This window comes from Erpetoichthys calabaricus, chromosome 3 (genome assembly GCF_900747795.2).
Source record: "Erpetoichthys calabaricus chromosome 3, fErpCal1.3, whole genome shotgun sequence".
In the NCBI taxonomy this organism is placed as follows: Eukaryota; Metazoa; Chordata; class Cladistia; order Polypteriformes; family Polypteridae; genus Erpetoichthys; species Erpetoichthys calabaricus.
Window position 1 is genome coordinate 39,814,496 of NC_041396.2, and position 27,414 is coordinate 39,841,909.

The 27,414-nt window shown below is 38.9% G+C and overlaps 1 protein-coding gene across 1 annotated transcript in view; it reads right to left on the bottom strand.

The window, feature by feature from the left end:
• The window catches only part of plekha6 (pleckstrin homology domain containing, family A member 6), a 128,050-nt gene that overhangs the window by 14,592 nt on the left and 86,044 nt on the right, over window positions 1-27,414 (bottom strand). The window contains 6 exon segments of the mRNA XM_051925151.1: window positions 872-1,024; window positions 1,586-1,762; window positions 8,282-8,394; window positions 16,298-16,388; window positions 21,237-21,373; window positions 23,546-23,657. Of these exon segments, the coding sequence (XP_051781111.1) occupies window positions 872-1,024; window positions 1,586-1,762; window positions 8,282-8,394; window positions 16,298-16,388; window positions 21,237-21,373; window positions 23,546-23,657 (783 nt within the window).

The following is a 27,414-nucleotide window of genomic DNA, read 5'->3' on the forward strand; positions in this document are numbered from 1 at the left end:
ATAAGGTCTGGAGACCTGAGAGGCCATAGACAATGAGCAAGAGCTTGTTGTCCACCTCTTCCAATCCATCGTCCTGGAATGGTGTCGTTCTGAACAACACCATTCCAGGATGATGGATTGGAAGGTTCCACCTATGCCTGCTAATTTTCAACATTTGCAACATCGAATTGAGGAAGCTGTGAATTCAATAACTAGGGACCAGTTGACTCGTGCGTGGCAAGAAATGGTCCACCGTTTTGATGTTTGTCGCGCTACACATGGTGCTTAATTGAGTGCATGCAACCTCAAGGATCATAGGACCAAACTCTGAACTTTCCTCTATCCAGTGATGTGTGGAATGTGTTTCTGTTTTATACAGTTCGTTTGAAATAAATTTTTGAAATCTGTTCTTTCATTTTGAATAGCCCTGTACATCTATTTCATATGTTTTATTTGAAAAAAACCCCATACATTTCTCTTCAATATCAAGTCAGTTTTTATGGTAGCTGCTTAACGGAGATAACCACAAGCACTCAAAATCTAATCAAATCTGAGCATGAACATAAGAAACAGCCCGACCATGACAGATTTGAATGACCTCGTCTGCTTCAAGAGCTGCTAAGGAGAGTGGAGTCAAGATAGACATGAATTTTTGTGCAGAATCAAAACATTCCAAAACACCAATGGGTAAGTGACAATGGGTAAATTTTTGACACCCTTTGAACATTTCAAGACTGGTGTAGACACTTGCTGAGGTCAATTCATTCAAACTCTACATGGAAGGAATGCCTAGTAGAAATAAATAAAAAAAGATCCTATACTTAATAAATTTAGTTCATCCCAAGGATTGTACACTGACAATAACCTTTAAATTGTCTGCCAGGATACTCACCTCACGGCCAATGTCAAGACTGTAATTTTCTGGCTCAACATCCAAGCGCCGTAACCGAGCAATTTCTTCACGAGGTGACTCAATCCCTTCCCCACGAACTGCTGCCTCCAAATCCTTGATGTCTACCTCATGAGCAGTCAACCTTCGGCGTACCTGTGACACAGGATTTTAAATTGTGAATGCTAACTATAGGATGTCTTTACTAGGATAGTTGAGAAGGCACAAAATCTTGAGTTTCTTTTTATACTGCCCACTGTATGAACTCATCCATTCTCCATTTAATGAACTCTTAAATTCCATAAATTGAAAGTTTTGGGGAGAGAGATCTGCCTGCATTTTTTGCAAGCTAAAATCCAACTCTGGGCACAGCACAAGTTCGTTGCAATGCAGACTCATTCATTTTGAACAAATCTCGAGTCACTAATCAACTACTGTACTTTTAATGTAGTTTTAAAGCATCATGTGTGCTTTTGATATGTGGAAAGAAACCCTAATTAACTTGCAGAAAACTCATATGAACATAAGGAGAACATGAAAACCCCATGTAGACCAGATCATAGGATGGATACTGTTGTCATTTATGAGACATTAAACTTCAAATTAAACCAAAAGTAAATTTTGAAATAGGAAGTGGTATTTTTTTCTTCTAAGCTACAGTGAAAAGGCTGAAAAGCTGTGCTGTTTAACTTCTATAGGAATGTAGAAAAGACTTACCACTCGGTAGTTGACAGCTGGCTTGATGCCGTCAATCTGTTGAGAGCTGGTGAGCTGAAGACTGCGTCGCTTTTCTCGCATGGAGGCGCTCTGGTTGCGTTTGATCCTCTCAATCTGCTCTTCCACGCTCATCTTGGACTTGATTTCAGCTGGGAAAACTGCACTCTTTGGTCGTTCCTGAAGTCAGCACATACACAAAGCAGATTTAGAGAAGATATACATCTGTTGCTTTATCCAAAATTACAACTCATTAGCTATATAGAAATGAATACATGCACTTATTTTAATGATGCATCTAAATGAAGTTATTGGCTGAAGGCAAAGCAAAATTTCAGAAAACACTTGGCCGGATACCAATTACTAAATACTGTTTCATCCATTGATTTTTTTGCCCATTTGTTTTTGTGCCATTGCCTTAGGAGGTTGGGAGTATGCAGTGGTACGGCACGTTGCTGCACCCACCACACGACAAACCACCTCAGGATCTTAAATGAGGCCCCAAGTGCAGTTGTGCAACAGATGACACCTCAGCACCACACTAGTTTGAATGGCGTGGAGTTTTCCCTGCAAGTTGGAGGACCTGCTTGCAGGGCTGGATGCAGATTAACGGCATATCCAGGTTGGAGCAATTGCAGGTTAAGGGCCTTGTTCAAGGGCCTAACAGAGTTGAATCACTTATGGCATTTATGGCCTACATTAAATGTAACTTATTTTTGATTTATACTTTTTAATGAAATTGAATTATAAAACTGCAAGTTGATGAACAATCATTTTATTATTAAAGTCAGTATTTTCAAAGAGAAAATACACAATTGGGAGTGTCATGGCAAAAATGTCTACGTATATATATATATATATATATATATATATATATATATATATATATATATATATATAAATGAAGAGATTTCAGTTTTTGATTTTTATTTCATCATTATGGGATAGTAAGTGTAGATTGATGGACAAAAATGTCAAATTTATCCACTTCAAAATAAATACAACACAATAGCGGTATAAATACTTTAATCAACTGTATTTAAAAAACTTTAAATGCAGAAAAAATATATAAATCGTTGAAAAATAGTTTTGTAAATACTAAATAACAACTAAGAATAAATATGTCCATCAACCAATGTGTTTTATAATGTTAACTAGGCTTCAAAAAAGTCACACGACATTCAATAAAACTGAAAATTGTATAGACCTACAAAAAATAATAAAAAGTGCTGGCTCAGCAAGTACAAGTAGCCAACCTTGACAACAGAAACAAGTCAGTTGATGTTTCTTGATCGATATGATTTAGACCCTCTGTAAAGAACCACATGTTACAACAGATTTGACTTTTCTCATACACTCAGGGCTGGCGCCACCATTAAGGTGAATTAGATATTTGCCTACAGCGCAGATCATAATGGGGGGGAATACTGAGCCGCACAGGTTAGCTTCCGAATAGTTGGTTGGCTCACTAATAAGCTTAGCCTAGGGCACAAAATAACCTGGCATCTGCACTGCAAACAGCATCACACTACTATGTTGTTCATAAAATGTAACAACTAACAGTGTAATCAAAATATTTTCTGTTAATAATTCTCATAGGTGTTAGGTGCTTTCAAATCTAAAAAAAAAATCCTACCTAAATAAAATCAAAATTAAAAAGAAACAGTACAGTTGGTCAAACCCAGTAAATAGTTCCCTATATTCTGTCTTATGAAGATATGTCTGCACTAGCTGAAAGGAGCTTTGGCCTGTAGGGGGTAACAGAACCCCAAAACCAGACACAACCACATGGTCTCAGTCCCAGGTTTAAGTGACCACCCCCTTTAAAAGACATATGCCTTACGTGGGCATCTCTCCTCAAAGTCAGCACAATCATAATGCACAAACCTTTCTTTCTTTCTTTCTTTCTTTCTTTCTTTCTTTCTTTCTTTCTTTCTTTCTTTCTTTCTTTCTTTCTTTCTTTCTTTCTTTCTTTCTTTCTTTCTTTCTTTCTTTCTTTCTTTCTCTCTCCCAGACAAGCCTTATCCATCTCCTCCCATCTCCAACTTCCTGAGTAATGTAGGGTGACAGCCTTTATGCCGCACCAAGAAGTACTTCTGCTGCCAGAACATTGCACCCAAGAAGCACTTCTGAGTCAGATAGAACTGCCATAGAATAAGAAGTTTTATTTCGGCAGAGAGAGACCCCTGAGAAACTCAAAAGGTCTGCCTACCCAAATTACAAGTCCCAGTTAGTCCTGAAGGGTGTCCAAACTGAAGTCAGACTGGAAGAGCACTGCCACCTATCATTCTGGGGGAACAACTGTTCTTGACAGTCTCCCCAGTCTATCCATTATATCTTCTCCTCAACCGACAAAGGGAATAGGAGCATCCATCTGCACCTTCCTTCCATATGGCCTCCAGACGAGGTAAGGAACCACACTCCATCCATCTATCTATTATGTCTATTGTAGATTATACACTGTATTTGTGAAAGTCTCTAGAATATGGTACTGTACACTCCTGGCAGGCGGCACGGTGGCGCAGTGGGTAGCGCTGCTGCCTCGCAGTTGGGACACCTGGGGACCTGGGTTCGATTCCCGGGTCCTCCCTGCGTGGAGTTTGCATGTTCTCCCCGTGTCTGCGTGGGTTTCCTCCGGGGGCTCCGGTTTCCTCCCACAGTCCAAAGACATGCAGTTTAGGTGGTTCGGCGATTCTAAATTGGCCCTAGTGTGTGCTTGGTGTGTGGGTGTGTTTGTGTGTGTCCTGCGGTGGGTTGGCACCCTGCCCAGGATTGCTTCCTGCCTTGTGCCCTGTGTTGGCTGGGATTGGCTCCAGCAGACCCCCGTGACCCTGTTTGGATTCAGCGGGTTGGAAAATGGATGGATGGATGGACACTCCTGGCAAAAGTCAACAAAAACACCTGAGCCCCAAACACTTTTAGTTGTAGAAGTAGAACATATGAAAGATGATCTTAAATAATGTGATGAGCCGTCAAGGGATATGGGGAGTATTACACATGATACGTGTTGCTATAACATGGCTTTGCACATTAAGAACAATATTTTAAACTGTACTGACGAGACTGGGGAACCAGTGAACATGGAACAAAACAATGTAATAAGATCATGAAACCTCAAGGCTTTAACACCAAACAGCAGTTTATGTAAGAACTTTTAGAAAGGCCTTTTCAGAACACATTACACTAATCTAATAATAAGGAAATAAAGGTATCAGTAAGAATTCGGCAGTAAAATCTAGCTATAGTCAAATGAATACAAACATTTCTAAGATGAAAATATGCAAACAGATATTTTTTTTAATTTAGAAAGTAAGCTTTGGATAATAAAATATCCAAGTCTCTCACTAGCTGGTTGAAAACTAGAGTGGTAGCCATCAAAGTGTAAAGAGAGTATCAGAAGAGAAATTTTGATAACACTCAAGTGGAGCATCTCATTTTTAGTAATATTTAAATTTTGCACTAATTCAGCCGTGTTCCTTGTTAAAACCATCAGATAAGAATGAAAGATTACATGATGGTTTACTTGAAATCTTCAGTGTTAGTAATGTTTTGTGTCCTCTTGCATTATCGCTCACGGCCACATGGTGGCACTGCGAGACCAGCCACTTCAATTTAAAGTTTCATTACAATTTATAAATACAATACAGATCAGTAAGAAATAATTACTTTTAAATCAAATAACTTTTTCCCATATCTGTTTAGAAAGCACAGAAAGAGAAAAAAATTATCATGAAGAAAGTATCCAAAATGTATGTAATGATTCAGCACGTTAATTTTTCTGACAATGCTAATTGCCTCTCAGATTCTAATAGTTTTATGTATTCTTTATAATTTTCATTCAGATTTTAAGTAAAGTAGGAAATCCTTCCCATCCATCCCATCGCGTTAAGGTAAGTAAGTTAGGATTCTTCCACAACAGACTTCATTTAGCAGTAATATGCTGCCAGTTGTAAATCTAAAGTGAGCCATTAGAGGATTAGCAACTACTGTCTGGTAAGAAGCAAATATTTTATTTCAAGAGGGCTCAATAATGCAAAGGGTATCCCTAAAATGTGACCTGATGGCATCTCTTACAAGTACTGCTCTGTCCCAATTAGATTTTGAATTGTTTCAATCAACAGAAATGCGTGCAATTCACAATTCTGAACTGAGTCAGGCCATGTTTTGCACATATTGATGATGAATTAAATTTATCCGGAGATAATTTCTATTCATTATCTGAAAATCTAATGATAAGATTCTCTTCCCAGTGCTTCCTCAGATTAGAAGTGCACTCTTTTGAAACTACTCATAAGGTTTAGATATGCTACCTGTACTGTTTATTTCTACAAAAAGGCTGAAAGTAAAATTCTACAGCAGAAAGTGAAGAAAGTTTAGGAAAATTGTCACGATTTCTTTTAACAAAGTCTTTGACTTGCATGTAGTAAAATAAATGGTGTGATGATAGGTTTATACTGGAGCTGCTGTTGCTCAAATAACGCAAATATGTGTGTCAATATACTATATGATCCTTAAATATCCCAATGCACAGCATATTCCATTTTTTAAATATGGTAGGCCTAGTAGAGCTGTAAGGGTGCAGTCGACACTTTTTAAATACAGCATCTCCGGTGCTGGTGCCATATTAAAATCCCTGGATTCCTTCTTGGTTCACAACAAATAACAATGACTGATACACAAAGCAAAGCATACAGGAAGGATTAAAGGCAGTATTTACTTAAAATGGATAAAAATGTAGTCATTATTAAGTCTTATTTTTAGTTTCTAAGTTGATTTCTGTCTAATTTCATCCAGAAAACATAGTTGAGAGATGAAAGTCGTTTATGCCATCTCTCTTATTTTCCTCGATTGCATTCCAAAAGAATAAAGTTAGGGTTTAATTGTAAAAAAAAAAAAGGTTCAAATATATGGGAATGCGCTGAAAAAAATGTCACATTTTGTAAGGATGGTCATTTTAATAGTATGACCTTCTCAGATAATGTGAGATGAAGGCATTACTAGAGGATCATGTCAGCATAACCGTGAATCACATACAGTACTCGAGGTCATCAATGGAAATTAAGGGGAAGTGCGTTTAGGGCTGAAGACAGACAGAAAGCACTTCTTTGCATAAAGAGTTGTGGGAGTCTGGAACAAACTGCTGAGACATGTAGTTGAGGCAGAAACTCTGATGAATTTTAAGAGGTCTCTGCCTGAGATATTGGGACAGCTTAGCTATTAGCTAAACAATCGGGCTTGATAGACTGAATAGCTTCCTCTCATTGGTATGTCTTGTTTAAAACATTCCATCAGGCTGTTAAAGTTACATAAAAACAGGTCTTTAAAGCACTATTTAATTATGATTGTTTGGTATGTTAAATACTTAAAAGTAGTTAAAAAATGTTCAAGACTTACTTCTATACCACTGTTAGCTCCTTATTAATTTCTTCCTTCTCAGATTCCTCAAATGTGTAATACAGATATTTTTTTGATTTCCATTTGTCAAGTTTGATTCTAGCTGGTGACACACATGCCTGAGTAGGGGGCTTTTTCAGGGATGGTCTATCGACTGTAATTTCACACTGAGTTCAGAGGGGACACTATCATTCATTTTCTCCTTATTCATCTGTAGATCAGAGGTTCTGAAATTTGAAGATCCGTGAAGTCACTTCCAGTTTGCAAGCAGCCCCATCTCTTCTGGTGTGGAAAATTTAAAGGCCACTACTACCTCAAAGCATCAGTCTTGTTAATGGACTTGCATCTGGAAAAGCGGCTCAGCTTTTCTCATTTGTTGCACCTTTTGTCTCTTTGTGCAAATCATAAGGGGATCACCGGCTGGTGCCCCAGTCTTTATCTGCGTTTGCATTACTTTTTATGCTGGTTATTTCTGACTGTGTGTAATGCCATTTTCTCTGCAATGCTGATCTGATTTCTTTTCATAGAGGATTGTTCTCTCTGAGCTTCAAACCTTATTCTCTTTCTTGTGAAATCAAACATATTTTACCATTGCCAGATAGGGAATTTGATCTTTCAGTATCAACATTTACCATGATAGCACATGAGAATTTTGAATAAGAACCCCAACATAAATTTAGTGGGGCTGTCATCTTCCATTCCCTCCATGACCCCAATAATTCTGAACTTCTGTGTGCTAACATTGCTTTTCTATATCTGTAAGTTTATGTCACATAGCCCAGTTTTGGGGCTGTTAATGCCACAACTCTTTCACGTCTGTCAGTTACCATTTGCTCTTTGATATGGGATGTTAAGATGTTTTGTTCCATCCTTCTGTTGGGTGCTGGGAGTTTATGTAGTATTCTGAGTTCTGAGAAAGAGAGCAATCCACATCTACAGACAGTCGGGAATGAACCATGTGTAATAAGACCCAATGTGTTAAATAAGCTTTTGTATTTTTGGTTCAATTGCTTGAAAATTATATGTTCTCCCAATAATAATCTCTTGTAACCAATTAACACCCTTTTTAAAGTTTTTGTTTAGATTCATTTTTTCAAGTCTACTAATGAAATCCATGACATTTTCCTCACACAGTACTGGATATGCCCTTCTTATCTATCACTGGAAGACTGCTAAAATCTCCTTTTCCTAAAACAATAATTTGTCTGGGATACCACTAAATATAGATGTAGTTTATTATGCCTTTCAAGCTTCAAAATTTCTACAGATAATACTTTTTATTTATGGGATGTGGAGCAATCTTACCCTAGAAAGATGTCCATTTGGCAGTTTTCGATCAGAGTTTCTACAGGTGACCAGGGCCGGAGAACTGCAATTTTCTTCAGCTGGAGATTTGGTCCTTGGGGGCACAACACCAACTGTAGAAACAAAGGGAAGAACTGTTGGATTTGGACCAGGTAGACCTCTTCATACAGAACATTACTGTTACGTTAAGGCTAACACAAGAACATGTGATTTGAAAAATATCCTTTATCTCTCTATGTCAGCTGTTGCTTCTGTTTAGCAGACATTCTTAATTCTAACATTTGCAGTACTAAGAGTGGATGTTTTTTTCAAACTCCAGATATTGGGGTCTAACAAGACTGGTGATCTCTTTATGGAATTTGTCTTCATAGTTTTTTATGGAATTTGTCTTCACAGATTGTCTTCTGGTCATTTCTGGGCAATATACTGGCAACTTTAGATATTGTGTCATCTGACTGTAAACATAGCAGTACAAAACAACTAATTTTACAAAGGTAAAACTGTCTTGTATGTAAGAAAAATAATTTATTGCACTAATCCAGAATAAATGTTTCAGTTTTTCTCAGAGCTCTACCATTTAGACAAACTAGGAGGTTGCCTAAGGTGTCAAAGTTTTGGAGGCATCATTTTTTTAAACAATACCAAGTTTGACTTACAGACACACTGATTGAAAACAACTGTCTGATTCCCATGAACTGGACCATGTTGTTTAATATTAGGATGACCTACACAAGCCACTGCTATTACTGGTGGTCTTCCAAATCCCAGGATGCGTCATACTCTTTACATGGAACATTCTCATTTCTTTATTTTCTTCATAAGCAGGTTCACAGTTTTAGTTTTGCTTACATGGGCACCAACTTGTCATAAACATGGAGGTTTTGGGGGCAATAATCGTAGGATACAACATATTGTAGATAAGAATAATAATCCTCAAACTGGTGTAACACAGAACACATAGACATGGAAAAATACAATTAAACAATGAAAATGGCAGAAGAACATTGTGCTCTTGAATGCATTGCTAAAGAATGATTTAGTTCAAATTACAGTCATCTCCCAAACTGGTTTAGAATAAAAGTTAACATTTTTATCTCCATTGTTCACCAACATCTAGTGCTGGATGGTATACCGGTTCATACCGAAATCCGTTTTTTATTTTTGTTATGATATGGATTTTTCTTATAACACAACACTGGTGTAAATTGCCTAAACAACATTCGGAACATGGTGCAGCGGGAAACTGTTTAAGGTGGGACATTTTCCACTGCTACACCGCTAAACACACATGCAACGGAGTACAGTGGAGCCTCGGGTCATGACTGTAATTCATTCCAAACCTCTGGTCGCAACCCGATTTGGTTGTGACCCGAAGTAATTTCCCCCATAGGATTGTATGTAAATACAATTAATCCGTTCTGGACCATACGAGCTGTATGTAAAAATATATTTTTTTAAAGATTTTTAAGCACAAAAATAGTTAATTATACCATAGAATGCACAGTGTAATAGTAAACTAAATGTTTACTTACTTCTTCTGTAATGTTTACTTCTTCTGCTTGGGCTCTCTTGCTCACTCTCTCTCTCTCGCTCATGCTCTCTCTCTCTCTCACTCGTGCTCTCGCTCTCTCTCTCTCTCTCACTTGTGATCTCTCTCGCATGCGCTCTCGCTCTCTCTCTCGCTTTCTCTCTTGCTCGCGCTCTCTCTTTCTCGCTCATGCTCTCGCTCTCTCTCTCTCTCTCTCTCACTCTCGCTCTCTCTCTCTTGCTCGCGCTCTCTCTCTCTCGCGTTCTCACGTTCTCTCTCTCTCGCTCGCTCGCTGCACAGGGAATGCACAGGGAGAGACTGAACAGGTGTGGAAATCATTGGCGCGTACGAACCGGAAGGGAAACTGGCTTGTTCGTCACCTAAGTGTGTGGTCGTGAACAGATGCAAAAGTTTGGCAAACTTTTTGGTCGTTACCCGATTTGTACGTGATCTGAGACATTCGTGACCCGAGGTTCCACTGTACATGCGTTAGTAGAGGTGTTGCGTGGGGGCTCTTTTTCACTGCTACACCACTAAACAGGCATGCAATGGAGTATATGCAGTGGTGGAGGTATTGCGAAGTGAAAATGGACAGAGAACAGAGCTGTAGCAGACGATAAAGTTGAACATGATGACACAGAAGAACTTTTGCTGAAAAAAGGAGTCATGTCTGTTGTCTGGAGATACTTTGGTTTTAAAAGGTCGGATATGGACCATTATGTTCAAATCTGTGAATACTGTTTCTATACTACTGGATAATACAGCAAGCCAAGTTGTAGTTGTTTTATTTTTTCCAATACAGTGTAATGTACCTGGGTACTGTGTAATTGTGTGACGACATGTTGACTTTAATCTTGACATTTCTACTTTATTCTCACCGTTTGTCGAGATTAAAGTCGACATGTTGACTTTATTCTTGTAATTTGTCATTAAAGTAGAACATCGTAAACTAAACTTCATCTTAAAATGAATATTTCATTTACTAGATTTTCTCAAACCCTTTCATAAGTTATGTAGCACATTAAATGCTTTGTGTTAAGTGATCCCGGAGCCATGTTAATCACTACGAGCTTCTTAAACTGACTTCCTCTTGCACTAAGAGGAGGCGCAGGCAGCACACAAAACACATTAATTTCATGATATTCCTGCTCCCTGAAAATTTAGAATGCTAAGATAAATACTTGATATAATTTTCATGATGAAATGTCATAATTCAAAATGTATAATGAAGATTGTTTTTAAAGTTCTGAACATTCCGTGGTCTATGTTTATAACTAGTTTTAATTTTACATTTATCATGTGGTGATTGGTTAACTGGAGAAAGAAAAAGGAAGGATAGGAATTGGGGGTTTGATACGTCAGAGACAGCACGCATGCAATAAAGAAAGCCCGCTCAGCACTACTTCAGTTTAGCATATCCTGACTAGAGCTGCTGATTAACTGTACATACTGCATCTCTGTTGTTAGTCATTAGCACTAAAACATAAGTAACTGATAGTTACAATTGGATACTAACCCTCACCTATTCTGTTTCTCTTCTCGGTACTCAAATGTGGCACTTGGTGCCACGGCCCACCTGCCAAGTTGTTTTGCCTGCCTAAGGTAAAGTCATCCCTGATGGAGGATTGCAGGAATCGTGAGAAAGAGGGGTCCTTTCATCGGATTGGCTGGCCCAACACTGTTTCAGCCATGGAATGGCCAAATGGGGGAGGCAGCTTGATGGATGAGGTCTCCAGGAGTCTAAAATTATCTAAATCTTATTATGTGATATCATCTAATGTTAAATTCTGCTCCATACTTCTAAAAAATTTTTAATTTTTTATTGAGGATTTGTTCTGTTCTGTGTATTGTATTGTATTGTATTCACCCCCTTCTTTTGACACCCACTGCATGCCCAACCTACCTGGAAAGGGGTCTCTCTTTCAACTGCCTTTCCCAAGGTTTCTTCCATTTTTTTCCCTACTAGGTTTTTTTGGGAGTTTTTCCTTGTCTTCTTAGAGAGTCAAGGCTGGGGGGCTGTCAAGAGGCAGGGCCTGTTAAAGCCCATTGCGGCACTTCCTGTGTGATTTTGGGCTATACAAAAATAAACTGTATTGTATTGTATTGTAAGAACATCCATTGAATTCTGTGTTTGTGTCTCCGACCACCAGATCATAAACCCAACATTTACACAATTTTTAAGTTAAACCTGTGCGATACCCATTTATACATCCAGTTTTTTAGAGCTTCGTCACACCTGCCATAAAGTGTACACTGAACGTACACTTGGGGACCCCTTACTGCGAGGGAGCAGCACTACCGCCTCACTACCGTGCATGTTTAATACCTGCTTTAATGCATTTCATCCTGAAAATGATATCAAGTATGTGTCTTAGCATTCTAATTTTTCAGAGAGCAGGAATATCATGAAGTGAATGGATTCTGTGCTGTGATTGCTGCTGGCGCCTCCTCTTAGTGCGGAGGAAGTCAGTTTAAGAAGCACGTAGTGATTAACAACTGGGTCGGGGAACACAACACAAATGTTTAATGTGCTACATTAACTTATGAAAGGGTTTGAGAAAATCTAGTAAATTAAATATTCATTTTAAGATGAAGTTTAGTTTACGATGTTCTACTTTAATGACAAATTACGAGAATAAAGTCAACATGTCGACTTTAATCTTCACAAATGGCGAGAATAAAGCAAAAATTTCAAGAATAAAGTCAACATGTCAACTTTATTCTCGACATATAGTTTGTTTTTTTTTTTTTTTTCCCTGTGTCCGTATTTTTTTTTCTTCACCGTGGCCCTAATACGATTCCGTAGGGCTATACTGCAAATAGTATTATAAATGCAAGTTGCAGTTTTATTATTTATGTATATAGCTTAGCTTGAAGCAAGGTCCATATTAATGCAGTTTGCCTAAATGATGGTTCAGTTGGTAAAGATGTCATCACCAAGTTGCGCTTGTTTTATTTTATTTTATTTTATTTTGATTTGGTGAATACTGTGTAATGCACCTGGGCTTGAAGTCCTGAAGCAATAGTATTATTACTGGAAGTTGCACTATTATTTATTTTATTGTTATTATTAATTAATTTAAATATTATGCAGTTCAATGATGGTAAAGTTGTTTAAAAAGTCACTTTAACGTGTCAGTAGACAGAGATTGTTAATATTAACAGAAAGTGTAGTTAGCTTACAAAAAATATTTACTATTTATTCCTTTTCTAAGACATGTTCAGTGCAATACAACTTTTGACAAGCACCTCTGGATATTTTACTGTTTAAATGCCTCTTTGGATGGTTGAAAATATGTTCTCAAAATTATACTTTAAGTTGTTTGCAAAATTTGTTCAATAAAAAGGTTCTATATTTTGACTGCAACTGTCATGCAGTGTGATTCCTTCTCTTCATTAGTGCCACCCCCTTGAAAACTATCACTTTATGGGTCCATGCAAACCTGAATTAATACCTGTGTGCACATTAAAATGTTTTTTTTTTGTATGATGTACAATTCTCATGATAGCGGAATAGGTTATTCTTAGCCAGTCTACTGCAGTAATTGCAGTGGAAAATGTGTTTAACATCCACTCATGCATGGGAAAAAAATACAGTCGAATAACGTGAAACCGGGATAATTTAGAAAAATGCTGTGATATAGAATTTTGGTCATACCGCCCAGCACTAGCAACATCTATGGCGTCCCCTCTTGGCCCACTAAAAAAGTTCTCTATAATCCATCTCTCACTGGTAAAAGGCTAGGAGGTCATGCATTGATTGGATAGTTATTTTGCATTATTTGCATATTTAGCAAGGATGCAATAAATAGGAATCAAGAGTAAATGTTTGGGACAATCATTACACTTCAGTTTCATTGAATTTTGACATTATCTTAAGTTTGTCAATTTATTTCAGTAACCTAAATGAAATGTATATGTTTACTGAGCTACTTTAGTAAGATTTTAACAAAACTGTCACCATCATCATAAGTTGCACGGTAGGCTGGCAGTTTAAAGACACCTACAGAGTTTGATTAATAATAGGAATGTCATTATGTGATTCACTTTGTTTCTGTTAGACAACTATTAAATGCTACAAATATATATATATATATATATGAGCCCCACTTAGGGTGAAACATGTCTCGTGTCCTCTGTATTATTTGGCAGGTACTAAATATCATGTCTGTGATCTGCTTCTCACAACTGAGAGGGCATGGCGAATGTCTGCTGTCTGGCCGACCAACCACAAGCATTACCTGGTAGGTAACCACCCAAATATCAGATTGTGATCAGACCTATATGCATGTAATACTCCAATCTTCACCATGTCAGCTAAGCGAACCGGAATGTCTGAGGCTTTACCTCGGGGGCTGACATCTGAGGTTCGATCCCCGCAAAGGGAAGCAATGGGTCCCAATTAGAGCAAAACATGTATCATGTACTCTTTGTATTATTTGGTAGTTACTCTCTCTCTTTATATGTACAGTGGGGCAAAAAAGTATTTAGTCAGTCACCAATTGTGCAAGTTCTCCCACTTAAAAAGATGAGAGAGGCCTTTAATTTTCATCATAGGTATACCTCAACTAGGAGAGACAAACTGAGAAAAAAAAATCCAGACAATCACATTGTCTGATTTTTAAAGAATTTATTTGCAAATTATGGTGGAAAATAAGTATTTGGTCACCTACAAACAAGCAAGATTTCTGGCTCTCACAGACCTGTAACTTCTTCTGTAAGAGGCTCCTCTGTCCTCCACTCGTTACCTGTATTAATGGCACCTGTTTGAACTCGTTATCAATATAAAAGACACCTGTCCACAACCTCAAACAGTCACACTCCAAACTCCACTATGGCCAAGACCAAGGAGCTGTCAAAGGACACCAGAAACAAAATTGTAGACCTGCACCAGGCTGGGAAGACTGAATCTGCAATAGGTAAGCAGCTTGGTGTGAAGAAATCAACTGTGGGAGCAATTATTAGAAAATGGAAGACATACAAGACCACTGATAATCTCCCTCAATCTGGGGCTCCACGCAAGATCTCACCCCGTGGGGTCAAAATGATCACAAGAACGGTGAGCAAAAATCCCAGAACCACACGGGGGACCTAGTGAATGACCTGCAGAGAGCTGGGACCAAAGTAACAAAGACTACCATCAGTAACACACTACGCCGCCAGGGACTCAAATCCTGCTTAAGCCAGTACATGTGCAGGCCCGTCTGAAGTTTGCTAGAGAGCATTTGGATGATCCAGAAGAGGATTGGGAGAATGTCATATGGTCAGATGAAACCAAAATAGACCTTTTCGGTAAAAACTCTACTCGTCGTGTTTGGAGGAGAAAGAATGCTGAGTTGCATCCAAAGAACACCATACCTACTGTAAAGCATGGGGGTGGAAACATCATGCTTTGGGGTTATTTTTCTGCAAAGGGACCAGGACGACTGATCCGTGTAAAGGAAAGAATGAATGGGGCCATGTATCGTCAGATTTTGAGTGAAAACCTCCTTCCATCAGCAAGGGCATTGAAGATGAAACGTGGCTGGGTCTTTCAGCATGACAATGATCCCAAACACACCGCCTGGGTAACGAAGGAGTGGCTTCGTAAGAAGCATTTCAAGGTCCTGGAGTGGCCTAGCCAGTCTCCAGATCTCAACCCCATAGAAAATCTTTGGAAGGAGTTAAAAGTCCGTGTTGCCCAGCGACAGCCCCAAAACATCACTGCTCCAGAGGAGATCTGCATGGAGGAATGGGCCAAAATACCAGCAATAGTGTGTGAAAACCTTGTGAAGACTTACAGAAAATGCTTGACCTCTGTCATTGCCAACAAAGGGTATATAACAAAGTATTGAGATGAACTTTTGTTATTGACCAAATACTTATTTTCCACCATAATTTGCAAATAAATTCTTCAAAAATCAGACAACGTGATTTTCTGGATTTTTTTTCTCATTTTGTCTCTCATAGTTGAGGTATACCTATGATGAAAATTACAGGCCTCTCTCATCTTTTTAAGTGGGAGAACTTGCACAATTGGTGGTTGACTACTTTTTTTGCCCCACTGTATTTATATATATTAGGTAAAAAAAAACTGTTAATACTGCCCAATTCCTACATGTTTTCTGAAATGGCACCTTTCAAGCGTATATTTTTTGAGACATCTTGTAAACAGACATTACTATAAGAAATTAAATGCCCCTCTTGACATTCCCTAATTGTAAATTCACTGTTTTATATCCAAACCCTCCATATTTTGCTCTTCCCAATCCAATCCCGGCTCCCCTCTCATATCTCTGCTTTTCTATGTACAAGTCTGGCAGTAATGATTCCGCTCAGAGTAAAGGGAGTAGACGGGTGCCATTTACAACTTTTCCTATGGCAGCAAAAATGCTCAAGCTGGCTCTGATTATTCTGCTCCTGCGATTGTATAGACCTAATTAAGATAACTTGGTATCACAGAAGTATTATCTATCATGATAGCAAAGTCGAGGACTAGCTGGTGGCACCTTTATTTTGGCGGTCAGAGTCTGTTTCCACGTGTTCTGCTTGGTGAGAGTTTGCTGCAGTGGAACTTTCTGACTGGAAGGTGAACTTCTGCTGGAAGAGAACAAAAAATAAAAGAAAGATCAGTAAAACTAGGAATGGTCAGGGCACTCTAAACCAGTCACACTGACCTTCAGCTCCCATCCCAGTGTAGTTAAGCTATCCAAAGCAGAAAATGTTTCACTTTGAAAAGTGATATCTACAGAAGCAATGTACTGTACAGATGTACATGGACTGCTAGAATGAACAGAAAGAAGACAAAACGCCTGGGAGGACAGCTAAGGTTCGTGTGGTCCTAGCAAGAGATGGCACATATTACTGTATATATTCTATAGCATTGCACAGTGTGATGGAAATGACAGAAATCTGTCCACAGTCACGTTAGGTAAAACACCACAACACAAAAGAGGGGAAGACAGAGACAGACTAGAACAAGACAAAACAAACGGGCGAAGAATATGATGAGAGGCGGAAAAGAGCCATCTGTCAACAGACCTGGAGACATTTGAAAATATCTATTTCATAATAGGTCATAATCAGAATAGTCAGTGATGTCTGTTGAAGTTTACATTTTTTTCAAGATGCTGCATGGTTAACTGGTGGCTTTAAACTGACCCAGAAAATTTAAAGGTAGATGTGTGCCTGTATTGGAAAAAGCTTCAAAGTAAATAATAAAGACAATCAAAATTTAACTCCCTATTCCTCATGAAAAAATGAGATTAAACTTTTTCTTGGTCACCTCTACTAAGTACATGGGATAAGAAACATAAAAAATATCATTTTTGGGTTGAGTGTTCCTTTAAAGACAATAAAAGTGTGAGAATATGATGCAAAGTTCAACTTGAACTCCAATCCACACTGCCCACATACTCCGTGAGGGGTAGTGATACTTGCACTTTATTTCTCCATTGTGTCTGGTTACCGTGTTCTGTATTATATGTTTGCTTCTGAAACTTTTGCAGTTTCCTTCCAGCTCAAAAAGGTTTCTAAACCTACAAGATAAGAACACAACCAAACAGCTTCTTTTTCACCCCTGCAGCCAGTTACTTTATTGAACAATTCTATTTTCCTTTAAGTGGCAAAAAAGAATACACTTTGCTAATAATAAGTAAGATTTACTTAAATGTTAACCAAAAACAATGCAGGCCTGAGGACAGATGATAATGAAAGGACGGTCAAACCATTTGTGCCTGGGAAGGCTGCAGCGAGAAGGTGGTACCTGTCCCTGCCGGGGCTCAGCCTCCTCTTCCCTGTTGGGCCGCAGTCTGCTGCTGCAGCCTAGCCACAGTCTGCCGTCAAGAGGCAGGGGCTGGGGTAGGGGTGGAACACAGGGTGGGGTGCCAGGGGACGATGTTAGGGGCAAATAAGATTTAGGAAGTGGGGGTCGAGGAGGGCCCATGTCCTGAATCGGAGATGAAAAGAAAAAGAGAGAGAGAGAGAGCGAAGAGAGAGAGAGACAGCACAAGAGTATTAGAGCAGCCAAGCTTAGATGAAGGGATCGCAGTTTTGAGGGCAGGGACGTGAAGTGTATTTGGGGCAGCTTTCCTGCCTGCAGACAACCGCCCACCTTGTTGTCATATAACTCTGTTTTACTGTACAGCTAGATGGCAACTAGACATTACAAGTGAACACACAAAATCATTCAGGTAATTAGCAATTAATCTAAAACCAGAAAAAGTGCATCGAGTGTTTCAAGTGATGAGGAAGCCAACCTGCTAGCCATTGACTTATGCTGGACATCGGGTGTCACTGAGACGTGACACCGCAAGAGTGTGTCTTCTTTTTTATAGGTTGTGCTCATCAGTTAACATACCCTTGGCAGAATTTATAAAATACGTACCACTTTTTAAAGAAATGAACAAAGAGATGAATGAACACTCTCTTCACTCAGAAGTGAACAGATAAAACACATTTCTAATATTTTTAAAGGAAATCGAATGAAAGTACTAGGCATTTCAGAAGAGCACATTTAATAAACAAACCACAGCAATAAAGGAAATAATAAGATGGTCCTGTTCAAAAATTTGCATACCCTTAGCTCTTAATACCTTGCATTGCTCTTTTTAGCATTAATGTTGACTTGCAGTTTTGCGTGACGGTTGTGAATAAGACCCTTTTATTTTCTCAAACGGTAAATCTGCCCATTCTTCCATTCTTCATGGCTGAAAGCCCCCAGGTTGTGTAGATTCTTTGGTGGTCTTGCATGAACTCCACATTTGAGACCTTCCCAAAGTGGCTCAATGATGCTGAGGTCAGCAGCAGACCATGCCAAAACCTTCACCTTTTTCTGCTGCAGTCATTGTAAGATTGATTTGGTCTTCTGTTTCAGATCATTGTGAAGTTGAAAAGTCCAAGTGCGCCCCATGTGTGTCTTCCAGGCTGATATTTTTCTGATAACATGCTCCATTCATCTTGCCATTGCTTTTGACTAAATTCCCTTTACACCATCAAAACTGCTGTGGTCCACCTTCATGCTTCACAGTAGGACTGGTGTGCTTCTCTTGGTTGTGACCATAAAGTTCAATTTTGGTCTCATCATTCAAAATGATTCTGTTCCATAAGTTTTGAGGATTTGATGGGTGCTGTTTGGTGTATTGTAAGTTGGCTGATTTGTGGTGTAGGCACAGCAAAAGCTTTTTTCTGGCAGCTCTTCCATGCAGCCCACTTTTGTTTATGTATCTCCTTATACTTCATTGAAGCCTGTGTTTCAGTTAGAAGTTGACTGTGGAAGTTCCTTCATATCCCAAAACAATTTTCCTGGCAGTTGTGTCCTGAAATCTTTGTTGGTCTTCGTGATATTTTTGGATATCTTATTGTAGTTACATTTTCCCAGTTTCCCCTGGCCTTTTGGGGATAACTTTGCGTTGGCTTGGTGGTTTTCTACTCTAGGGAATTAAATGATGACATTTAATGAGCTCAGTTATTTTGACTTGAAAATGTTTCCGCCATCATTTTTGAGCAATGTTTTTTTGGGAGGGGGGTTGTTCTTTGAAGATGTGAACTGTCAATCATAATGCATCCATCCATCCGTCCATTATCCAACCCTCTATAACATAACTACAAGGTCACGGGGGTCTGCTGGAGCCAATCCCAGCCAACACAGGGCGCAAGGCATAATGCAATGGGAGAAAAGTTCGCAAGGTCATATTTGTATCTGAGTTCGGATTCTAAGTAATATGAATGTAGAGAAAAGCCAAGCAAAATGATACCTTTTATTGGCTAACTAAAAAGATTACAATTTGCAAGCTTTCGAGGCAACTCAGGCCCCTTCTTCAGGCAAGATGTAATCATTACATCTTGCCTGAAGAAGGGGCCTGAGTTGCCTCAAAAGCTTGCATATTGTAATCTTTTTAGTTAGCCAATAAAAGGTGTCATTTTGCTTGGCTTTTCTCTATATTCATAATGGCTAACACGGTACAACACCCTAGTACTAAGTAATATGAACAAATCCTTGCTTTTCCTTTGGTTATTGGCATTTTCAAATCTTTAAATATCTTTTCATATCCTTTTCCCGATTTATAAAATTGAACTACTTTTTCTCGCTGATCCCTTGACAGATCTTTTTCTTTCCCCATGCTTTAGTAACCAACAAAGTTAGTGAATCCCTGGATGAAACTGTTGTGAACTTGGGGTTCTTAATCACAAGAGACTCAAAATATTTCAAAATACTAGAAGGGGAGGAAAGCCAGCAAACCCTGGGTAGTCACTAAAAGCAAACAACATAGAATCTTTACAAATCAAAAGACTTATATCAGAAAAATTCTCTGAAAACAGTGAAACTCCACAGAGTACAAAAGATACAGCAAGGGTCGCATACAAAAGCAGATACAATCCAAGGCAGACAATACCCAATACAAAAATCCAGAAATCGAAGTTAAAAACAGAGCATAAGCTCAAAAAGTAAATATGCAACAAGCAGCGAATAAAACACAAGAGAAATTCACCAACGCCAGTGTGTTCAATGAACTGTGAGGGGCTGTGGGTATTCCTGAGCCTGTATAAGCTGACGGTGAAAGGTAAGTGGCCCCGCCTCTTTGGGAACCACCCATAAGACACATAATAGAACAAGTATAGACACATAAAAATTAAATAATACACAAAACTAATAAGAAACACAGAATAATGCAAGTAATTAACAGCAATAATGCTATAAACTATTTATGATAAATCACTTCATGTGACCACTATTCCTTTTCAAAGAATGGTGTTTTGTCTGATCACTCATATTATCCAAACATTTTTCTGCCAGGGTTACATAAATGTATGTGCACAACTATATTACAGAGCCAAAAGTAATAAACCATGAAAACTCACCTCACTGAACCTCTTTAAGTATCCAGAAACACAACCACATGTTTAATTGCTTAATTGCCATCTATTAGGTATGAATGGAAGCTTGTGAAATAGTGAGTACTTTAAAATGGAACTGCTAATAAAGATGCATCTTAAACCCAACGCATATGTGATTGACTGTTTTTTAATCACCTACCCCCACAGTAACTTGTCTACTTTTACACCAACAATGACTACCTTTTGATACGTAAAGGTCCCTGAGTATTTAAAAATATTACATTTAAGATGTAATTTGGTGCAATGGCTTCCTCTTTCAATTGCTGGGCTGCCTTGTATTTAACATTCCAGGTTTAATCTCTGCAGTGCCCTTCCGTCTCCTCCTGTCAAGTGATAACCTACACTTTTCTGCATTTGTTTCTTAATTTAAATGTAATTCTAGCACCTATTACTACCTTGGTTTTACCTAGGAACATATTCTGAATTTTAAAAAAAACAGATGAAATTAAGGAAAAAGCTGCAGATCCATAGAAGAGCATCTTAAGTATCATGATCAGGAACTGTAAGATCTGAAGAAAGGATGCTGGTGAATGTGAGGAAAAGACAACTCACCTCTATGACGTGTTTACTGGGAGAGCCTTGTGAACCTGAAGCTGGAGAAAAGGGGCTTAAGGGACTTGTGAGGCTAACAGAGCTAAGGGGACTGGCTGGGCTGTTAGTACTGAATGATCCTGATGGTCCACTTGTCACTGTGAAAAAAAGAAAAAAAGATTAAGTTCAATTTTAATTTCATTACTCTTTCTATACAGTAGAAGGCCAGGCTGTTGGGCTACATTCACATTACTAAGCTGTAGTGACTCAAATTGTCTTTTTTGCCTTAATGATACACAAATCTGATGTTTTCTGGGCTGCATGGACATAGAAATTCTATCTTTTCAAATCAGATTTGAGTCACCTTCATATGTGGTCCTACATAGTATATGGCCATGAGAAATGAATGAGAATGATCAGATTGGAATTCATGTGCTTTTGCCAATACTCATGTGGTGAGTTCTGTTGTCATCAGATAATGCCTGCAGCACGGCAAAACAACCATGGAGGAGAGCTACAGCTGTAACAACGCTTACGGTCTCACCATTACTGGGTCTTTCCTCATACCAACACATCTTTTGCTGCAGCAGTGCCAGCAATGGTTGCGAAAAAAAGCAAAAGCCAGCCATCTGTATTTTTTTTTTTTAACCTAATCATGTACAGCTGAAGAACAGCTTGATGTCCTCCAGAGCAAAATGTGATATCTACACTAGCTACTAGTGTGTCCATTTTGTCAGTTTTAATACCATGAGTCATCCCACAAATATAACGTTTTTTTTGTTGTTGGTAACGCAGAAACATAAAAATGTGTGCAGGTGTGCCGTTTTGGAGAACAGGTGCATTCATATTATAGTTAGATACGGAACACCTGAACTTATAAATGTGAACTGTCAAAACAGGTAAATCTGATCAGAGCATAAAATCGGATTTGAACAATGACAGGATAATGATAGGATAAGACACATGACTCACAAATGACATAACACATTAAATGAGGTCCGTCTATTAAATAACGACACTGTGTTTCTATCTCTTAAACAAAGCAGTGAGAACTGATTACAAGCACTTGCCATGCAGGTTTAAACCTGTCCAAACCTGTACGACAAACGACAACACTCTCTGCCATTTAGTTGATTGTCAGTCACCATTTAATGCAGTTGTGTTTCCCCTTGTGTGTCGGAATCATGCTACGTTTAAAAGTTGAGCAACGGGTCAATTTGAAATTTTTAGTAAAATTGAACAAAACAACAACGGAATATTTTCAAATGTCTACTGAGGTTTACGGAGAAGACTGCATGTCTTGTGTGTGTGTGTTTTTCCTAAATTGAAATCGGTGCTTAAAGGAACACGTTTTGAGTCAATGGATGCAGTAAAGAAGAAAATTTCAGATTTCTTGAAAACACAAGCAGAAATTGATCTGCTCCAAGCCTTCAACCAGTGGAATCAAGACTGCATTGGTGCATAACTGCAAATGGGGAGTATATTGAAGGGGATAAGCATTAGAATTGTTATATACTGTAAATAAAAGTGAGTTATTGTGTCAGTCTTGTTATTTAATAGAACAACCTTGTATTCTCAAACCCAGTTAATTCAATTCATCATTGTTAGGGACAAAATCTGTACTGGCAGCAGCGGCTGTAAGGCAGGAACCAACCCTGGGTAGGGTACCAGTCAATTTCGAAGCCCAATTAAGCACGTACAACACTTACAGAGGGCCAGTTTTGAATTATGGATTAACCTAAGTCCTCTAATTTACGGGGAAAACTTGGGGATCGGTGGCAGGATTAGTACTGTAGCCACCGTAAAAAACTTCACACTGTTCCAGTGTGATGCTGGGGTGTCACCTGCTGCAGTCGGGTCCCAATCCAGGTGGTTTGTCTTGTGGTGGGGGCGGCAACATGCTATCAACGCATACTCCCAACCTCCTCCTCCTAATGTCATTGTCATTGGGATGTGGAAGGAAAAACCAGGAAGACACAGGAGACGCATGTTCTCCACAAATTGAGGAACTGGCTACAGAATTCAATACCCAAGTGCTGGATCTCTCAGGCAGCAACACTAACCATTGAGGCACTGTGCTGCTCAACTCTCAAATGACAGTAGAATCCTAAGAACGACACTTTAAAACTTAAAAAAATTCATTATTTGATAAAGCATCATTCTAATTAGTATATACAAGCAGAAATTTCACTATGTTCTGTTCATGTGGTAGTAATGACCCTATAAGCCCTATAAACATATTTGTATTATTCCTATTGTATTGTATGTCTGTAAGTATGTCTATTTTCCACGCTTTTCCTCCACCAGCTTGTGGAAGGTGTAGCAAATACCTCTTTGTTTGGCAGTATTGGTCCCTCGTGATGGGTTGTTTTTGTGAAGTCCCTCCAAGACATCTTGAATTCTCCAAAGTTCCTTCTGAATTTGCCGATGCATGTGTTCACTCTGAAACAAGAGAAACATGTTCAATAAACCAAAGTCATAAATGCACCACAGATGCCACCATCATCACTGTCAGCCTGCCTGATTTATTAAAACCCATTCACACATCCCACTGCTTACTCAAAAAACCAGAATAAAATTAAATATTCTTGCCTTGCTGTAATTTCTTTTCACTTGTCTTATAAAAAGGACAAATACCATTTATTATTTACTTGCCTGGTTCTTTTCAAAAATTAAATTGGTGCAACCTAAATAGAATAATCAGTAAATAAGATGAGCCTGATGTTTCTCCTAGGAAAATGTTTTCTGTATGACCCATGAATGAAGATCCTTCTTTCATTATCGGTGCTGTAGGTGGTAGACGGTGTTGTGTCCTTTACAGCCAACCCACAACAACAGTACACTCCGCCTCCAAGCCACTTTGAAAAATAACCCACCTGCTCTCATTGTCTTATACATGCATTATTAAAACACACATTATAAAGTGTGCAGAAAGCACAAATATCAAGCAATGGCGTAACTAAACTGGGCTAAATAATTCACAGCAATGGAGTAAATAATTCATTTGGAAACTCTTTTCAAAGTGTCCAATGCCGCTTCATGTTATTTAAAAAGAATGCAATAAAGACCTTGCCCTTAGCTGAGCTCATTTGGCCTATAAGAAGCTGGAAAGAAGAGATCATCTCTGCAGCTGTGCTGATTAAGTGCCAAGGGAAAGTGCCTGGAGGAGGTGTCTGATTTTATGGAAAGGGCAATGGAGAATAAATAAAATAGACAGTCATAAAGTAGATCAAAGTACCTGTGATCAATATCCAAACTGGGGAAGTATGACATACAGTAGCTGCTTTGTTAAAGCATTTCTTTATTACCTTTCCTGGTCCTTTTAAATACCAGCCAGCAATTAACCTTTTGATTTGTATTACACCATTCTGTGCTATATATCACCCCAAGGCATATTACAAGCAAGGACAGGGCTGCAGTACTCGTCCCCTCCATGTAAAAACAACTACTTTAATTGGAGCACACCTAACTTAACAGACTCACTCTATTCCTTGTGGGGCTTGTTTGCTTGCCACTTAACATCCAGCATCCTGAGAAAATATAAAGACATCCTCTTAGTCCATGAGAACCTTTCTCCTTCTTAGGTGCTAATAAATATAGTTTACTAATGATGACCTATTGTAATAGGAGGCAACTCTGGACTGATGTCTCAACTGGAATGGATGGTGGTCCTGTTCCTAGACACTGGATTGTGGGTGATAGCTGTCCAAGACTGTATATTCCCCTGATATGCTAAGTGGCAGTACTCATAGACTGGTGCACCCATAAACACAACCACAGGGCACACTGGGAGCTGTAGTCACACTGGGGAGCCCTACTGAGTTCCATGAGTGCTTCCAAGGGAAGCTGCAGAGAAGCACTGTACCTACATTGAGAGGCTTCTGCCTGAACCAGGAGTGTTTCCATCATGTAATGTCCTGGCACCAGAAGTGCTCTCAGGTCCAGCATAAAAGGGGACTTCTCATCTCATTTGAGAAGAGAGAAGAAGAGAAGGACAACACTTGATTGGAAAGAGTGGAGGAAGGGAAGTCTGAGAAAAGGAAAGAGAATTGATCTTTGATGAAATCCTGTAAATGTATTGCTATGAATAAAAAGTTATTTGCACCTGTAAGTGGTGTCCATGCAGTTCTGTCAAGGGTTTGGACTCCTGAGATGCTTCCTAGTGGATATAATATCAATGTTGCTATATACAAACAGCAGGGTGGCAGTCTGAGCCTCCTATTTCAGACGCTATTTAATATTTCTGATACAATCAGACGGAGGGGAAAGGGGTCTGGAGACTAGTGTGAATAAGATTTACTAAAACAGTGAGCACATTACAATTGAAGCTAAAATGAGCGACCTAGGCCTTGAAATGCAGTCTGAATTTGTCCAGATTACTGACTAGGAAGGGATTGCAACATCTTGTTGATGCTTATTTTTAACCTCAGCAACAGAAATGATTCATTCCACTGTGAATACTCTAAAGATGGGTCATTCGGAATGCCGATGTCTTCAACCAGATATCTTTGATTGGTGCAAACTTCTAGTCTGAGGACACAACAAGCTGGAACTGCTATATTTAAATGTTCATGCATTTAAATGTAAATCTGTGGTACATCTGGACAGGTCTCAACATCTTGCTGCCACCTGCAAGCCTACAAGCAGCTCTTTATTATCCTAGCCAGATGTTCTTTTGTGTCTGGTGGATGTTGTTTGTTCATTACAACATATATAGCTAAAAATATATACTTTTCCTTTCTTCTTTTGAGCTTCTGTAAAGTTTTCATTTCTCCTTGGGGACAAAAAGTATATCTAATCTAATCTAACGTAAATCTAAAACGTAAGTCACTGTCCTGCTCCACTGACAGACTGAGGAGATAGTTCCTCCCCCAAACTATGCGACTCTTCAATTCCACCTGGGGGGGGGGTAAACGTTAACATTATTCAAAGTCATTGTCTGTTTTTACCTGCATTTTTATTACTCTTTAATTTAATATTGTTTTTGTATCAGTATGCTGCTGCTGGAGTATGTGAATTTCCCCTTGGGATTAATAAAGTATCTATCTATCTATCTATCTATCTATCTATCTATCTATCTATCTATCTATCTATCTATCTATCTATCTATCTATCTATCTATCTATCTATCTATCTATCTATCTATCTATCTATCTATCTATCTATCTATCTATCTATCTACTGCAGCCCTGTCCTTGCAGTGAGTCAAAAGAACAGCTGCTGTACAGGCTTTTAAACATTTGAAGAGCCGCATGAGAAGCAGATCACGTGGCATGGCAGCAGCAGCAAGCCAGCAGCTGATTGAGCAAAGAGGAGGTAAAAAAAAAAACAATTTGTTTCCCATTGTATCACCATTCAAGAGGGGGTTTCAGAGGAGCGACTGCATCTCCCTGGAATGTGTTCAGCCCCCCTCTTCACAATGGCGTGTATCACTGCCGAGGTGGGGTGGGTTGGGGGTGGGGTATTGGTTGGCGAGTAAAGCGAGCAGGGAGCGAAGCCCCCTAGTGGTAATAATAATAATAATAATAATAATAATAATACACAAAATAAATTCCTCTAAGCTGTGCAATTTAAACTCATTTATGTCTTTCTAGGATTTTTGTTTGATTATAGAAATATTTCTAACGTTTGTTCTCTTGCGGTTTTAACACAATTATCTTCAAACTCTTCCATCAGTTAAAGCCTGTAGCAGGTTATTATTATTATTATTATTTGTGAATTTCCCCTTGGGATTAATAAAGTATCTATCTATCTATCTATCTATCTATCTATCTATCTATCTATCTATCTATCTATCTATCTATCTATCTATCTATCTATCTATCTATCTATCTATCTATCTATCTATCTATCTATCTATTGTCACACACGTGCGCATGGGAGGCAGCTAAAGGGCTCAAGGGAAGCAGTTCTGAGGCATGCCGGGATGTGGCAGAGTACACTGATTCTTTTTTTCTCTTGCCTGTAGACCATTCCTGGGATATCTCACCTGGCTCTCATGACGTCACTTCCGGAACCGAGCCAATGGAAGAAGACTCCGGCCCCTGTGATGTCACCTCCGGGCTTGAACCTATGGCAGATGATCCTGAGCCAGACCCATATGACCTCACTTCCTGTCTTCCCCTTTAAAAGTCTAACCGTTTCCCCTATGAGTCAGTCTTGTTGTGGACTCTGTTCTAAGCACATCAGTGCTCTATAT